General features: G+C 45.1%; 1 protein-coding gene across 3 annotated transcripts in view; it reads right to left on the reverse strand.

Moving 5' to 3' along the window:
* Positions 1-833: 833 nt before the first annotated feature.
* fto (FTO alpha-ketoglutarate dependent dioxygenase) overlaps positions 834-19,270 on the reverse strand; it is a 103,377-nt gene continuing 84,940 nt past the window's right edge. The window contains exon 9 of one of the 3 annotated variants that reach the window (XM_076993285.1): positions 834-942. In XM_076993285.1, the coding sequence (XP_076849400.1) occupies positions 849-942 (94 nt within the window). In that variant the 3' untranslated portion in view covers positions 834-848. Of the gene's footprint in view, positions 943-5,251; positions 5,373-5,401; positions 5,433-19,270 lie in introns of those variants that run through there. The other 2 variants (XM_076993286.1, XM_076993287.1) reach the window with 2 other exon arrangements.

The following is a 19,270-nucleotide window of genomic DNA, read 5'->3' on the forward strand; positions in this document are numbered from 1 at the left end:
TTCCTATGCTTACTGTCAACAGGATCTTGCAAAGGAATATAGCCTCCAGCAGTGCCTGCAGAGCAGTGGAGCGACACACACACACACACACATACACACACACACACACACACACACTCATGCATACACAACCCCTAATTTTTCTGTACATGCACACACAAGGAATGTGTATAGATGCATAGACATACATCGACCTGTCTCTACAAACACAGACAGACATTCTCACTAAATGCAGCCCGCCCGCGCACACGCACACGCACACACACACACGTCTACTTCACTCCAGCTGCTGATTAGGCCCCGTGAGTTTCTTGCTAAAATCCAAACACACCGGAGTGTTTCTCTGTCTCTGCCTGTACAGCGCGCTGCTTTCATCTGAGACACGAGCGCACAGACGCCTGCGTCCCACAGTCAGCACATCACAGCACTAATGAGGACGGTGCTCGTGGAGTCTGGCCACTCACTTCCTGAGGAAGAACTCAGGAGTCAGAGCTGTGGAGCCGAAGGTGTGAGGGGGATCAAGGGCTGAATCAAACACGGGACGTCTGACATGACGTCTCACACACACACACACACACACACACACACACACACACACACACACACACACACACACACACACACACACACACACCCATCTTGTTTACTCTGCCTCCCTTTCACTCTTCACTCTCTCACCACTCACCATCTTTCTCTCTTTCTCATCTTTCTCTCCCCTCTTCTCCTTCTCTCTCTTTCTCCGTCACATCTCTCTCTCTCTCTCTCTCTCTCTCTCTCTCTCTCTCTCAGTGGCACACAAAGTTCACGTTAGTCCCTTAAACACATGTTACTGGCACAACCACATTATCTCACATACTGCAAAACAAAGCAGAGCATCTGCATTCTGGGACGAACACTACACACAACAACAACTCCATCCTGGTGTTCCGATTGGGATGAGAGCTGGGAAATACGACACAGTACCCAAGGAGGGGGGGAGGGGGGGAGAGAGAGAGAGAGAGAGAGAGAGAGAGAGAGAGAGAGAGAGAGAAGAGAGAGAGAGAGAGAGAGAGAGAGAGAGAGAGAGAGAGAGAGAGAGAAAGAGAGAGAGAGAGAGATATGTTAGACACTTGTCCTCAAACGAACATTTCCACAGGGACGGCGTATTGTCTGGGTACCACTGAAGGCTGAATGCCTTATTTACAGTTTTTAATTGCTCTGTTGATCAGCGGCCATGGAGTAAATAAACTTGGTAATAATCAGCCTCCACAATAGATTTGTTAGTCTCACTGACATGCAAAATAAAATACTGAACACTGCACTGGGAAATGTGACAGTAGCTTATGAAAAAGAGGCAACAGAGAGGAGAAGAAAAAGAAGAAAGAGGACACAAGGTTGTTTCGTCTTGCTTACTGCTAGTGGAACTAATGTTTTGGGGCGTGGGTTCTTGGGGGAATCTTCTGGACTGTGCACTGCTTGTTTTCAAGACAACAGACCACCGTGATCATCCATTCGGTCATTTGACGAGCAAAGAAAATAAAATATATAATCCTTACTGTACACGCGCCTGCGGTCACAAGCTTTGTTATTTTAATATTTTCTACATTTTAGAAATGTAGTGACACTATCAATTAAATAACACATGATTATGATTCTTTAATGACAACAGACTTCAGAGTAATCTCTTAACGTCCAACTCTGTGTGCTGCTAGTCTGGATGATTTACTGAGGAGGTATTAAACATAGACTTTTATCTTTTTCATTTTACGGGTATATATACCCGTGCTACTTCATTGTTTTGATACTGTTTTTCTAAAACATGGGAAATAATAAAAATAAACAAACTGTGTGTCAAAGATGTTTGATGGCAGACAGATTTGGATTATTAATGACTTTGATAAATTGATATTGTGTGCTCGGTCATATTTGTTTTTAAGGACTGAACCTTAAAAATGTATTTGCAGTGATACTGCCTTAGTGTAAAAAATATTCTGTTACAGAAATTACCATCTGAAAAATCCTGTTTGCATTCAATGTTTAACCCCTGTGCTATAGAACCTGCAGGTTTATGCAGAGAAAAGATATAAAGATACTGCCCTAATAAGATATAAAGATACTGCCCTAATAAGATATAAAGATACTGCCCTAATAAGGGCACAGTTGTCTTACAGTTGTTTTTCCTGATTAAAAGACTGAAGTACCATTGGTCAGACTGTGAATGTAAAGAAAACTTGATAAAGACCACAAAATGTTTTATAAATATGTTATAAACATATACAACATAGGGAAACATTACAACATCTAATATCTAAGTGTCCAGATATCTCAGTGAGCACTGATAGGTTAACTGGGAGGAACAGAAACTGCAACACAGCCTTCAGGCCAATGAGAGACCAACTAGAGGCCAAGAGGCCAATAAGAGACCAATGACAGACCAAAGGGACTAACTAAAAACCAATGAGAGAAAAGAAAAGATTCTCAGTGAGCACTGATAGGTTAACTGGGAGGAACAGAAACTGCAACACAGCCTTCATGCCAATGAGAGACCAACTATGGACCAAGAGACCAATGAGAAATGAAAGGGAGATCAACATGAGGCCAACGAGAATCCAACGGGAGACCAACGATTCCTCAAAGAAGCTAAAAGATAGTGACTATACAGCAGTGTGAAGGTGAACCAGTCAATGACGTCAAGAGATCTGCAGACAAGAGTCCTGTATGGAAGAGTTGTTCAAAAGAAGCCATTACTGAAGAGAAACCACATCAAAGCACGTCTATCAAAGCTGAAGCTGACGGAAACTAAAGCCAACAGTAAGCATTTTCAAGAGCTCCATCACACAATAATGACCTGCTCACATTCACACACACAGCCTAGCATCAACCACAGGAGCATTAACTCACACACTTATGTAAATCTATTCCACATCAAAGGACGCTTCTAGTTGAACAGGTTAAACCTTAGCCCATTAGTATGTTTAAAAAAAAAGAATGGCAACCACCTGCTCCCACACAGAGAAAAAAGAGTCCTATGAAAAATTAAAAAGCCAATCAGGTGGCAATTATTCCCTTTAATCTCCCGAGGGCAGCCAATGGGGAAACAGCCCGAGGTGGGCCGAGGCTGGCGGGGATCCTGCCATTGGCTGCTAGCTATGCCTGAGCTAAAGCAAACACCTCATTTACATTACGCTCAACTCCCACTGAACATTCACAGCAACATGTAACTAGTTGAACTAAAAAACTTTTCATCTCCCTTTATCATGCCATGAAAGAGAGAGAGAGAGAGAGAGAGAAAAAGAGAGAGAGAGAGAGAAAGAGAGAGAGAGAGAGAAAGAGAAGAATTATAGTAAAGAGAGATAGACAGGAATAATAGTAAGGAGAGAGAGAGACTGGAATAATAGTGAGGAGAGAGAGAGAGACAGGAATAATAGTGAGGGGAGAGAGAGAGACAGGAATAATAGTGAGGAGAGAGAGACACAGAAATAATAGTGAGGGGAGAGAGAGACAGGAATAATAGTGAGGGGAGAGAGAGACAGGAATAATAGTGAGGGGAGAGAGAGAGACAGGAATAATAGTGAGGGGAGAGAGAGAGAGACAGGAATAATAGTGAGGAGAGAGAGAGACAGGAATAATAGTGAGGGGAGAGAGAGACAGGAATAATAGTGAGGGGAGAGAGACACAGGAATAATAGTGAGGGGAGAGAGAGACAGGAATAATAGTGAGGGGAGAGAGAGACAGGAATAATAGTGAGGAGAGAGAGAGAGACAGGAATAATAGTGAGGGGAGAGAGAGACAGGAATAATAGTGAGGAGAGAAAGAGACAGGAATAATAGTGAGGGGAGGCTAAATGTCACCTGCATGGCAGGAGCCTGTTGATCAGGGTGACCTGACAGGTTGAAGGGCTGTTTGCTATGACATCATGTCTGTATGATGATGCCATAAGCCACTACCACAGCAACATCGACCTTCACATGATCAACACATGTATCTGGAAGTTTTCAAACATTTCTAAATCAGTTTTCACCAATGCCGCACTAACGTGGAATGCTGGGGGCCTTTGGCAAATGTGTCCAGACTGACAGCCTGCAGTTAATCCAGCCAGCCAGCTACACCACCCAAACCCACATCCACCCTCCCGAGCACACACACAAACACACACACACACACACATGCACGCTCGCATGAATGCACGCACACATATACACTCACACGCACACACACACACGCATGCACGCTCGCACGCACGCACACACATACACACACAAACACACACACGCATGCACGCTTGCACGCACGCACACACAGCAGATCGATACAGTGTCAGAGGTAGTCAATGGGAATGATCCTGGCCCACTCCTCATTAAACTCTTCAAATACTAATGACATCACCAATCAATCCGCTATCACTGCACTGAGACACATACATGGGTTAAACGGTGCTAAACACTCAACACTCAATTACAAGCACAAGGTAAACACAGCTACCCTCCCTATCACACACACACACACACACACACACACACACACACACACACACACACACACACACACACACACACACACACACACTGTGGCCTGTGCAGTTCTTCTCTTTTCTCCCTTCCACATCATTCCATCTGTTCTTCCCTTCATCCTCTACTTCCTGTATCTCTCTCTCCTTCTCTCTACCCACCAACCCCTAGTATCCCTCTGAGTGTGTCTATATCAACTGTGTGTGTGCGTGTGTGTGTGTGTGTGTGTGTGTGTGTGTGCAGTGCGTGAGAGAGAAAGAGAGACCAGCTGACAGAGTCCTTAACCACACAGCTGAGTGTGTAATGGTAATCACTGCTCAATGTCTGAACCTTTGAAGCCCAGGAGACATAGCCCCCCACACACACACACACACACACACACACACACACACACACACACACACACACACACACACACACACACACACACACACAGGGTCTCTTCAACTTCAATATGTACAATGAATTGCTGTACACATACACAGAGACAAACACAGACATGCACACACACACACACACACACACACACACACATACACACACAGTCAATAGCTCCGAGTTCCCTTGTCAGCACTGTGACAGGCTGCATTAAAGAGACATAAATCTGTAATGTCAGCACTTATCTAATGAGGCCTCTCAGGTCGATAGGCACCCTCCACACCCACACACACACACAAGCAAAGCTGTAGTTTCTCAACCTTACATGTACACACATTTTCATACAAACACAAATGTATTTAATGTGCACAGATCTACCTTTCTTAGAGACACACTCTACACCTGCTGGCATGGAGCACTCGGATCAACACCAAAGCCCTCCACACTGGACGTCATGGCAACGAAGGGACCAGCACCTCTCTGATGGTCTGGGACTCACAGCGATCACTGAGGGACACATGTGTCTGAGTTATCCCAGGACAGGAGACACCTCAGGGATGCTCTACACTGTGGAACAAAGACACTTTCCCTTTGGCTTAATGCTCACTGACTCTCTGACATTCCTTACCCAGTACCGCGGTCATCATCGGTGGATGACTCAGGGTGTGTGTGTGTGTGTGTGTGTGTGTGTGTGTGTGTGTGTGTGTGTGTGGGGGGGGGGGGGGGGGGGGGGGGGGGGGGTTGAAAGGTTTATTAGAAGAGAGAGAGAGACAGAGAGGGCAGGAGGGAGGAAAGGCCGTGGCAGTGGTGGGGTCGAACATGCTAATCGGTTTATCCAAGCAGACGGGCTAAAGCACGGGTAAGAATGTGTGTTATGGTGTGTGTGTGTGTTCTGAATACGTGTGTGTATGTTTGTCTGACACAGTGGCATACGCTGCATTTCCACACCATTAGGTCAGTCAGCTCTTTCAGACAAAGACCCCCCCCCACACACACACACACACAGATCAGAGAGTCATTTATGTCCATGGGCATCTGTGCACTGTGATAGGAAGCCCATATTAAATTAATGGAGAGTGTATTTAGTGGGCACACACACATACACATGCAAATAATTACATTTATGAACAATATTGCTTACATCCACTCTATTTGTGTGTGTGCACGTGTGTGTGTGTGTGTGTGTGTGTGTGTGTGTGTGTGTGTGTGTGTGTGTGTGTGTGTGTGTGTGTGTGTGTGTGTGTGCGTTAACTACGTGTACATGAGGTAATCTCTGTAGTGTGTCTTCAGTGTCTTCATTAGCACTGGAGATGGCTGTAATTAGGGTTAACTCCTAATGGCTGAGGACATCAGCACGGCCAGGAGGCCTCGTTTAGACCCAGGTTTATATGAACCTATAAAGTCTCCACACACACACACACACACACACACACACACACACACATTCTGTCCATATGCAAGAGGCCCTTACACAAAGTAATTAAAATGTTTTAAAAAACTGCAGTAAAAGGATTTACCCATTTATCTATATGAAGGTGGATAAATGGAAATAACTCATATCTGAGAAGAACTGCTGCTGTGTGTCATAAAAGCAACTGGAACGCAAAGCGCAGCTCTGCCTCATGGCAGTATCACCGCGTGAAAGTCCCCCCCCGCCTTCACTCACACACACGCACACGCACACGCGCACACACACACACACACACACACACACACACACACACACACACACACACACACACACACACACACACACAGCGCTTATCCCAGTAGCCTCACTGGAGGCAAGCATGGAAGTGTCTGGATCGATCGATACACACACAGCTGCTGCCAGTCCCTGTCTGTCATCAGTAATAATGAATAATGGATTACACACACACACACACTCCCTCGCACACTTCCGTCCTCTGAACAGGAGGTGCCCTCAAAACAGGAAACACACACACACACACACGAACTTAAACACATGTCTAGCCACGCACTGATCACATCAGATCTTTCGTCTCGTTTGTAGGAATTGTTTGGAAATTGGAAAGCTGTCATTCCACCTTCCTCTTCCTACAGACGGATCCGAAACCGGCAGTACGGTACCGAACACCCCTAAGAGCCTTCGGTACCAAACACCCATAAGAGCCTTCGGTACCGAACACCCCTAAGAGCCTTCGGTACCGAACACCCATAAGAGCCTTCGGTACCGAACACCCATAAGAGCCTTCGGTACCGAACACCCATAAGAGCCTTCGGTACCGAACACCCATAAGAGCCTTCGGTACCGAACACCCCTAAGAGCCTTCGGTACCGAACACCCCTAAGAGCCTTCGGTACCGAACACCCCTAAGAGCCTTCGGTACCGAACACCCCTAAGAGCCTTCGGTACCGAACACCCCTAAGAGCCTTCGGTACCGAACACCCATAAGAGCCTTCGGTACCAAACACCCATAAGAGGCTTCGGTACCAAACACCCATAAGAGCCTTCGGTACCAAACACCCATAAGAGCCTTCGGTACCGAACACCCATAAGAGCCATCGGTACCAAACACCCATAAGAGCCTTCGTTAGCTGCATCAGAAGAGATCCAGATGAGACACGACTCATCACTCTTTTATTTCACACATTACCAGGTTCACACGCCAGGACAGATGAGGAACGAAGACGTTTGGAATGGAAAATAAAGCACGGGGGGTTCTTGGCTGCGTCTGAGTCGAGCGGGCGGAGTCAGGGAATGGCGCAGGTACCTCCCACCTGAACACCCCAACGTCCCGCACGCTGCGAGTCCAGGTCAATCACAGCAGTGTGAGCGGGGCGGCGATCGTTTGACGGACATCGTGTACAATTGGCGATTACGCACGTCAGCCCTCATGTCATTACACCAGCCATTGATTAGCCTGTTAATACCGCTCACCGACAACAGATCTATACTCGTGGTGTACGTGTGTGTGTGTGTGAGAGAGAGAGAGAGAGAGGGAGGGAGAAATGGAAGGAGTGAGAGAATAACAACACCTTCACTCGTGTTAATGACCAGCTGAAGGAGACACGTTGCCCTGCCTTCCGGTCCCAGCGTAACGCATCAAAGAGAATGAACGTCTTTGTAATCCCTCACTCCAACCCTGCGTGTACGCGCCCACGCACCCCCGTGTTCTCTTCTATCAGCTCGTTCAAATTTTTATTTTTTTTCTTGAACTACTCATCTAAGTATCCTCTGATGGCATACGATATCACAGCGCACGCAGCCAGGGAGGACCAATCCACAGACGCCTTATTCAGCCGGAAATACAGAGCGCTGAAGCAGAGGGAGAAAGAACATCTAACCTTCCTATCAGCAAGGTTCACCTTCACTCTCTCTGTTTGCTTTCAAAGCTGAGTGACATAATAACGACCTGCTGTTATACTATATCATTCAAGTTATTAGAATACAGAACGACTTAAAATATGAGGAATGTTCAGAATTTGTCTCTCTATTGATTACTTGGCCGTTAAAATATGTCTGCACCGGTATCATATGTAATAAGAATGTGACACTGATTAAGTGATTATCCCAGGAAAGAATTTACCTAAAACATATTCATGGTAGATTCAAGTTCAATATACCAATAAAGTCAAGCAGCACAAAAGAGAGAGAGAGAGTGCTATGATGAGATGAGGTAAACACTCTACCCTACGAAAAAGAGTGTGTCGTTAGATGTATTTTAACCCCACTACTGGATTACAGGGGTCAAGACAACACACTCACACCTGCTGTAAGTTATCTTAGCAATAACTGGACACACACACACACACACACACACACAACTCTCACTACCTGGTCTGTATGTGGTTGACAAGGTGCAAAGACAATCTGCTGAGTCGTTTTGACAAAAGTAAATAGGTGACCTCATTTGGTCGTGTGGCCTTCGCTACTGATACAGACAGAAGTGATAGTGTGTAGAAGCCCTGGATTAAGCTGGACTATGGTGAGGAAACCCACGAGAGCTGCACACAAAACAGTCCCAGCACACAGCACCTTTGTGATCCATAAGAAACAACGTCAGAAACTGCAAGGAGCAACAGTGGAATACATTTATATCCACAGAGAGAGAGAAAGAGAGAGAGAGAGAGAGAGAGAGAGAGAGACAGACTGACAGACAGACAGACAGATGGGGAGATCTAGAGAGAGAGAGAGAGAGAGAGAGAGAGAGAGAGAGAGAGAGCGAGCTTGTATTGTATGTATTGGTTGTAAGTCACTGGGCTCAAGCCCTTTAGTCTCTGCCTAAGACCCAGCATGCATTGCACTCCCAGGCCCTGGGGCTTCACGTGATTTCTTTATCTAATAGAGGCTAATGAGTCAGGCAGTTGGGCGGGCAGCCTCTCGAGCGGCGAGAGGCCCCCAGGGAGGTCCTCGTCGGTGGTAAGAATCAAATGGGCACATGGAGCCAGTCTATTTACTGGAGAGTGATGTTACTCATGGAGACCCAATAAAGCTGTGGATGGTGAGTAGGAGATGAGGGGTCTTATCTCATCAGTGCAGAGCTGAAGCCTCACACACACACACACACACACACACACACACACACACACACACACACACACACACACACACACACACACACACACACACACACACAGTACACAATTGTGTTTTGGACAGAAGTTCTTCATCAGCTGTGCAAGCAAAGTGCTTCTAAATTAATAGGTATATATATACCAGTTTATATATACAAACGTAGATGTTTAGATTCATTCCATGAGGTTCTCAAGTTCCAGTAGTGTAGGTCAGTTCTTTTTCTTTAAATTTCCTAATTTCATTGTTACCATAACAACAAATGGCTATGCAATCAGATCTGTCCTTAATGCAATGTCCATTAGTATTAATAAGCCTTGACACTGGAAATGACATAACCGTAGTCCTGATGGCCTGAAGGTGTTCAACAAACCGATCAGAACATCTTCTCTTGGTTTCTCCAATATTGATTATATCTCTTGAACATAATGCAGTAGACAACACCTGCTGTAATGCATGAGGATGAATGAGTGATGACAACTGATTCTTTTGTGCCAGTTATCTTAGAGTTAATAAATGTACACATAGCACATCTTGATCTATTGCAGGCTACAGTCTCACACACACACACACACACACACACACACACACACACACACACACACATAATTATAATATAATATAATTATATAAATGTATTAATTGCATTTATACATCTCTCCATACCATTGGCTGGCCAGATGGCATAGAGGCACCAATCATTGCAGCACAGGAACAAGCTCTGAACACAGATCAATAGAGGCTGGATGTGCCACCCCAGAAGGACCCCAGATACCCAGGCTGTGCAAAGATGCCCCTGAGACACTCCAGCACACAGCAGTGGGATGGAAGACCCAATCAGGCAGAGTGCACATGGAGCGCCATAACCCAGTGGCTGGCACAGTACACAGAGACATGTGTGGGCTGGAGGCCCTGCGGCTCAACTGGGACACACCCCCAGACTGGGACACACCCCCAGATGAGGAGGAGCATGACCAGCTAAGATCCTGTGGGACCTCCAGATACAAAATGATAATGGCTAAGCAACCGGACATAGCAGCGATGGACAAACATCAGAAGAGGCCGTCGTGATGGACGTAGCGACCTCAAGTGATGGAAACATCAGAAACAAGGAACACGAGAAGCTCCAGAAACATTAAGGGCTGAAAGAAGAGCTGGAAAAGATGTAGAAGGTGAAGGTAACTGTGGTTCCTGTGGTGGTCAGAGTACTGGGGGCCGTTTTCCCCAAACTGGGAGAATGACTCCAGCAGATCCCAGGAACACCATTAGAGATCTCCATGTAGAAGAGTAAAGTCTTGGGAACAGCTGAGATACTTTGCAGGACCCTCAAACTCCCAGATCTCTGGAGAGTGATTGGGAAAAATACTTTTATATACTATTTATATACTCACGCACAGACATAACATAGCCACAGCAACCAAGAAAGGACACACAACACACTAAGAATATAGAGTGGTGATAACGGAGGAGGGTGATAATGCAGAAATATGGAGTAAACAGAAACATTCAGATGCACAAACAAGCAGTTCTGAGGGGAGAAGATGTAATAAACAAAAAATAAAGCACCCCTCCCTCTCTCTCTCTCCCTCCCTCCCTCTCCCTCTCTCCATCTTTCTAACTCCCTCACTCTCTCTCTCTCTCTATCCCTCTCTACCTCCTTCTCTCCCTTTCTGAGCTCAGCCAACAGAGTACAGAGAACAGACCTCAAACAGACTGTTCATACACTGTCCACCTTGAGGTGAACCAACAGTTTGTATATTTTTATATGCAAATTTAAGATTATCTGCATGGGTATTTACACAGACTCACTGCAGAATGATGCAGTTTACAATAAACACAAGGAACTTCAGCCTTGATTTTAGTAGAGCTCTAATCGCCGAATAGAAAAGTAAAACTGGGCCCATGCACGCACACACACACACACACACACACACACACACACACACACACACACACACACACACACGGATGTAGCTGTGTACTCAATAAGTCTAAGGGCTTACTCTGTGCATGGGCGGGGGCTTCAGGTGTTAGCCGCACGCTAACCGCTAATATGAGATCTAATCATGGGAGTGCAGACCCCGGGCGTGCGTGTCAATCCCAGCCTAATGCCGCCTTATTGCTGTTTGTCCACAGTGTGATCCGGAGCTCTGTGCACATCTCCTCACAGTAGTGGCTGCCTCCTGGCCCCGGTGTCCCGCGGCTGGGGGGAGATGAGCGCCGTGACCCCTCTGGGTCTGGTCGTGGTGATGAATAGGCTAGCTGGCTAACGCAGGCAGATTACCCCCATAAGACGCTCTGTTAGCGGAGGGGCGTGCAGGGGGGTGGGGGTTTGGGTGGAGGGGGGGTGTGTGAAGAGAGGAGGTGATAAATAACAGATTTATCTCTCTCTTGCTCTGAAGGCTCAAGCACAGCAGGAGCAATAAAGAGGCCGTGGAGAGAGATGACAGAGGGAATTAGGTCAGGCCCGGTTGTCAATCACCGGGGTGTGTGTGTGTGTGTGATGGAGCCCCAGAGCAGGAGTAAGAGTGTGTATGTGTTCAACTGTGCACGAGCACTTGTGCGTATGAATCCACATGTGTGTACATGCATGCACGTGTGTGTGTGTGTGTGTGTGTGTGTGTGTGTGTGTGTGTGTGTGTGTGTGTTGACGTTTGCGAGCTGGTGGAAGGGGGCTCATCGCAGGGTGACAGGCGAGTATAATACTCTCATCACTCTTCCTCCCGTTGCCACGGCGTCAGAAGTGGCCCTGGGCGCCCTGGCGACCGCATCTTTAACCGTCCCTCTCAGAGCGGGAAAACAAACCCTCCTAAACTGCAATCCTTCATATTTGCCTGTATGCATAAAGAGATGAAAAATCACCCCGCCTTTGTACTGTCTGACTGAGGTGATACACAAATATTAGTTTATATCTACTCCACCTAAGATTGCCTTGCTAAGCAAGACGGATGGGTACCGAGGAGGCAGGGAATATTCTGCCCAACACACTCTGCCCATCTTTAATATGCTGATGGCTCCAAACACATTCAGGTATGAAACAACGAGAACCAAGGACAATACAAAAGCAGAAAGAAAGAAGGAGAAAAGAAAGAAGGAAAGAATAAGCAATGCCCTTTAATGGGGAGACAATTTGCAGCATAGCAAATTTTCCACAGTGCTTCCTAGCTGATCCTCATTTTCATCGAGATGGCATTTATCGAACATTTATGGAAAATAGAAATTAAAGCAAAACTGAAGTACACAAATAAATTGAAAGAAGGAAAACAAACAAAGAAGTTTCCAGCTGAAGGGCTCCATTGATCAGGCGGTGTGCGTTTGGTGGGCAGGCAGGTTTATTAGGGAGGAGGATGAGGAGATGAGGGGGAGATGGAGAAGAGGCAGTAGGAGAGATTTCTGGGTCAGAAACTGCTCTGGCGAGTCTTCTTCACCCAGCCAAGTGTAAAACTCATTAGACAATGTATAATGCCCCTAATCAAATCAATGGGCAAGGCCACTTGTGACTGATAGCTCCTATCAAAACTTACACAAAGCATGGAGAATTTCTCATTTACTTACAAAAATAATCCAAGATGGAGGAATTATCTCCAAAATGAGCTTAATTGCTCTCCGACTTCTGAATCGATATCGCAGTGGAGGAAAAGAGAAGTGAAGAAATACAAAACAAAAAAGCAAAGTTGTGAGGAGTATCAGTGTTTCCTCCAAACAAGATGTAGTCTGAGGCAGCGTGAGGTAGTCTGAGGCAGCGTGAGGTAGTCTGAGATAGCGTGAGGTAGTCTGAGATAGCGTGAGGTAGTCTGAGGCAGCGTGAGGTAGTCTGAGATAGCGTGAGGTAGTCTGAGGCAGCGTGAGGTAGTCTGAGATAGCGTGAGGTAGTCTGAGGCAGCGTGAGGTAGTCTGAGATAGCGTGAGGTAGTCTGAGATAGCGTGAGCTAGCATGTAAGGTACTACCTGAGGACTAAACACGCTTCTCAATAATGACAGTAATGTCAGCAGACTACAGTTCATATGATACCTTTACAGTAAACTCCAAGTACACAACCACCAAGAAACAAACAAATAAACTAACAAATAAATAAACGACCAGGCATGCAGGGATTCTCAGGCCTTCTGGACTATCCAGAGATCCAGAGCCAAAGGCACTTGAATCAGTCCAACCGTGAGCAGTGATCTGTAATCCCAGATTACTGATGCCTCTAATATGGTGTGTGTGTGTGTATATATATATATCAGTGATTCTTGATATCAGGGACAAAACAGGTTTTAACTTTCTAAAAATATTTCTGGATTATTTTTAAAATCTTTTCATACATTGTTGTTGAATGAGGCTTTGGCTATTTTACCATGTTTTGGAACAACCTCCCAAGCGTAACATTATTTTATAATTTACACGTTTGTGGAATCAGCACTAGATTTTTGTCAACACCATCAGACACATAGAGACGTAAAGAAATGCATTTTGAATTAACCTATTCCAGATATTTTGACTCTTTGCAGTTTCTTTGTTCTCTGTTTTATGAACAAATTAATTATATCACTTTATATCACTTTTTAAAAGGTAGATTATTCAGTGGGAATTATTACAGTTAAGGTCACATAGATTTGAAAAGTTTTTATTTAATCTCCATAAGAAACAGTGATATTTAGAAGCATGAAAATTACACATTTATTTTGGAAATGCAACAATTTTATTAGGAAACCTTGGGGGATTAAGATATAGAACTTTCTTACAAGAAAAAAATACATTAAAAAACATCTGACGGAGTTGACAATATGTCGACGGTGGTGACACACAACTGACGGTCGTGACAAACATGGAACAGGAGATTACTTTATTAAAAATGACCACCAGAAAACAATTCATATCATTCATCAATTCATACCATTCATCAATTCATACAATTCATCATTTTAAAACATCATTGGACAAAATACACAGATTTGGACACAGATTTTCACTGCTCAGCGCAGTCAATGGACTTTAAACCACAGGCAACAGACGATTCATGTGTTCCTCATCTATGAAGTCCATGACCTCTGCAGATATTTGGTATATTTCCTGGTTCTGCTTGTATGAACTGGTGATGATGGGTCATTGAGCTTGACTAGAACATTTGGAAATGGCACAAAGCAGACATCCCGACATCCTTGTCTTTGTTGAAACCCAACATTTGGCCCGTGTGGGTGAAAAAATTCAACCTGGACATCTTGGTGCTCTTGGTCAATTGTTAAGGCTTTAGACAGCCACCACTGATCCTCATAAATGACAACAAGTCTGAACATCACCAGGCTCTTGTACTTGTTGTGCCCATAGGTCTACTGCTGGGCTCTCTCTCCATGGCCTCCTTCAACATCTTCAGTGATGGTGTCTTGCTTATCAGACAATGTCTTGTTATTCTTGCATTATTTTCAAAAAATGATGAACACTTGAGGAGATGGTCTGGAGGAAACCAGGCTTTCATTGTTTTGGCATCTTTTCTCCCAGCATTTTGTAACTCAAGCCAAACTCACGAACCCGATGCATAAGATGATATTTTTTGAGTATTCGCCCAGAGAGCTGTGATACCAGTTTGCCTCTTCTGTGAGCATTAGGGGCACTTCTTTTCAGCTCTGAAGTCAACACATGGTGGAAGAGCAGTATTCTTTTAATTAAAGGGTTTCTGAGTTTACTCCCTTGAAGCATCATCTGTGTTTGGGTCCGAGGTGAGTCTTATGTCATCTCATATTGATATTGGCTCGACTCGAAACTCCATGCTTAAAGTCTCATGGAAGACAAAGCTCCAGACTATTCTCCGTCCTGGCTCCAAGATGGTGGAACAATCTTCCATTAGCTGCTAGGACTACAGAGTCTATTGCTATCTTCAAGCGTAGACTGAAGACCCACCTGTTTGTTGAGTTCTTACCAGAGCACTAACTCAGCTGATACCACTTGCCGTTGTTCTTAAATTGTATGTCTGTCTATGGTCATTTGTGCTTCTTGGCAAACATTTAACTTGCAAAACACTAGGTAATGGTAACTCCTGTAGTTTAGTAGTAGTCTGACTCAATGGTATCTTGAATTCTGGCCTATCCGTACTATTTCCTAGGATGAATTCTGTGATTGGATGCAAAGCACTTTGTAAGTTGCTCTGGATAAGAGCGTCTGCTAAATGCCGTAAATGTAAATCTTGTTTTCTGCGTTCAAGTTTCTTTCTCTGCTTATCTTTCTTTTTTTGTAACACTCTGTGGAGGGGTGTCTAGATTCTGCTGTCCTTCCTGTGCTCTTTTTCTGCGTTCTCTTGATTCTCTCTGTGCTTGTTTCCAAAACATTCTCTTTTGCCTCTTTGCTCTTTCTTCCAAATCCCTGAAAATTTTTTTCCCCTCCTTCACCCTATTTCTCCACCTTTGCCTCTCTTTTCTCAGAAATCTCTTTCAGCTCAAGCTGGCTGTTAATTTTTTCTCTCCTTTTTTGATACTCCCTGTTCCTTCTCTTACACTCTACTGACAGCTTCCCTTTTGCCATTCTAGCCTGACAATCAATGCATAAATCTGTACAATAGAAATAGCAGTAAAATACATAGGAAGTAATATTAATGAAATGTTAATATCAACTACATAACATAACATAAATAACACACTTTAGTGGCATTTGTCAACACCATCAGAGAAAGGATCAACACCGTCAGACACAAATCCTGATGGTGTTGACAGCTGACGGAGTTGACAAAATACCCTACCACCTCTTATAACACGTGTATTTCTGACAGGAGCCATCTTGCTTATCATCAGTTGCTCTTGGCATCTATAAACTACTGAAATTCAGCCTTTATTTAAAATAAATTCAAACTGATCTCGCATTTAATTCATTTTGGTGTTGACACACTATGGTTGTGACACACCAACTATTATCAAATAAGTATGAAGTGAAAAGAATATTGAAAACTTACAAGAGCTACAGTGGTCTTGTGGCATTTGGAAGAAACAGGAAGTGCTAAAGGAGTCCGTAGTGTATGAACTGACACAATATCTCCTGATTTTTTTTATTTAAAAAAATGTCTGACGGTGTTGACAAAAAAAACCCGGACACAATTTCAATCAAATTAAAGTATATTAAAGTATGTTTTAAATGGTATATTTTTATATTCATTAAATTATTGACTTAATTGGATGATGATGGTAGTTATGATGTTTAATTTTATATTACTTTTAATTATGTTTCACTTATTGTAATATTATGAGACCTGCTTCAGGACAAGGGTTTTTTAGGTGCTAGTAGCATATTATTGCATTTAAAATGAAAAAAATATTTATACAACTACATGAAATCATATGTTGCTGTGCCAACATTGCCCTGGTTTGTCTTTTGGTTATTTGTAAAAACAATTTCATGTATATTTGTAACCCCGAATCCGAGTTTTATCTGGCGGACGTGTTTTGTCCCTCATCTCAAGAATCACTGATATATATATATATATATATAACACTGTATTCACTATTCCTGTTGGCTGACTGTTGTTCTGCTGGGGGTTGCCACGGTAATTAGCGTTGTCTAGCTACAGATGTTGCGGTGTGAGGGAGCCCTCGTCGCCAATGGCGGCACTAACGTAGGGAGAACGGAGCATCTGCAGCTCCAGGCTCCTCTCTCTGTTAACAGGCTGGGTCTTCATTTTTTACTACTGACAGCGGCACCATTCCAGTCATTTAACAGCATCTGGATAGTTGAAGGGGAGGAGGAGGAGGAGGAGGAGGAGGAGAGAGAGAGAGAGAGAGAGAGGATGGAGGGAGAGGAGGGTGCTAGTGTGTGTGGGACCAGGGGGAGACAGGACGCACTTTAATTAATTGTGGAGAGATTACATGGTTCTCCAAGCATGGAGTTTGTCATCAGAAGCCATTACACACAGCCATTAGCTACTTCTCCACAGTGTCAACAGTAATTTGAAGGGGACTCTTAAGTTTGTGAAACAGACAGCAAAACACAAAAACTGTTCTGGGAGTATGATGAGAGGGAGGGGGGAGTGGCCACTCAGCAATTAGCCTGGAGTGATCTGTAAACAGATATGTCCACCCTTCTGCGGTACCGGTTTTCTCAACTGTCACTCACCGGAGACAGGCACTGACACGGATGCCCCGAGCCCCGGGCTGCTGTCCAAATGGGGTCCTAGCCATTAAAGCGCATCTGAACAAATGGCATCTTGTTTTTGCCTTGCAGTTGCGATGTGGAGATGAAGGAGGCCATAACAGATCAATCACCCAGAGATGACGGAGCAGGAAGCAGAAACCCCCCCTGCTCACGACGGGCCACAGCAAGCATGCCCAACGGACCCCCCCCCAACAAACCCCCATCCAGCATGCAACCAGAGCACTGACAGCCTGATGACTCCCTGCAGCCAAATGCTAATTTAGAAATTACGCTCATTCTAAGTAATCTACCAATCTGAGTAAATTTCCAATTTAATTTTCTGTGAGGTAATGTTTTTTGTAGGAACTCTGCATCTAATAATACCACTGTAGTTGTTAAAGGGTTCTGTCATGCTGTTGAAGAGCTCTTTCTGTTCTTTCTCTCTCCTCTTCTGTCAGTATGAAGAAAGAAACAGAGAGATCTCTGTCAGTTCAACAACAGAATGGTATGTAAAGGTGTAATCTGCCTTTCAGAAGGACAGGAGACTACCACTTTGTTCAGAAAGTAATGCACAGACACTAAAGAAAACAATGTGAAGAAGGGAGCCTGTAAACGAGTGTGCTCCCCCTCTCCACCCCTCCACCCCCTCCCTCACTCACTCACTCCTTTTCCCTTTAATTGGCTTTTATTCCTGCTATCTTAGTGCGACCACAACACCACAAATTTCTGTCCCGCTGCAGAGCAGAGGTGCAAAGAAAGACAGCACACACGTCCGCACGTGCCGCTCGGGAACCCGCCAATGCCCGCATCACCACGGCCGTCGACACGGGCCGGTACGGGCAGGGCTGAGGCCTGTGGACTGACCAGCCAGGAGTGGAGGCAGACCCGGGAGAGGGTCGTGCGTCTCCCAAACGTGCAGCAGATGACACTGAGAACTGAGTTAATGAGCTTCAATTGCACATTCTTCTGATATTAAACACGACGCTGCCGTACAGGCTGGCTTGGGACCGGAGAAAAACACGTCTTTGTTTTACTGTAATGTCAGGAGTGACTTGTTTTTCTTATTGTCGTTGAATTATAGTTGAAGACTAATTTGGTTTGTTTTGCATTGCCAGGCTCCTGGAGAAGCAGCCCTGGGTCTCGCTCAAACGCACCCTACGCGTTTAACAAAAGGAAATAAACAGAACCAAGATCACGCGTCTTTTCGACCTGCCTGTCGCTTCTTGGGTGATGTCAGCAAGTAGGCGGAGCCTACGATGCTCGCGACTCTCCCCGGGGCTCAACGGCCATGTCGGCGTGGCACTGATGCTGGGGCTCAGGCCCAGAGGCTGGAGGACACGCCCACAGCTGGGCTGTAAATCACGCCCAGGAATGTGTGGTGCTGGGTGGGGGGGCGTGATGGGAGGGGCTGGGGGGGCTGATCCGGGCTCACCCCAACAAATCACAGCACTTTCAGTAGCTGGGCGATGCATCATTTGTAGCATTCTGTAGATATTTATTGTTGAAACTGTTCAGTCTGTCCTGATGGTCCTGTTAGCCTGCAGGCCAGCGCTCATAACTGACAGCAGTAAATCATGACACAGCCTTGTTACGAGGTGGGAACTCGTAGCGAAAACGCCTGAGCCAAACAGGACAGCCAAGGCCAAACCGAGTCTGCGATCCTTCCCACGCACACGTACGTAGCACACACAACACATGCACATGCATGCATACACACACTCCACACTTACATCACACACACACTCTTACATCAGCTTACTGTCCCTCTGTGTC

Source organism: Brachyhypopomus gauderio, unplaced genomic scaffold (assembly GCF_052324685.1).
Source record: "Brachyhypopomus gauderio isolate BG-103 unplaced genomic scaffold, BGAUD_0.2 sc108, whole genome shotgun sequence".
Classification (NCBI taxonomy): domain Eukaryota; kingdom Metazoa; phylum Chordata; class Actinopteri; order Gymnotiformes; family Hypopomidae; genus Brachyhypopomus; species Brachyhypopomus gauderio.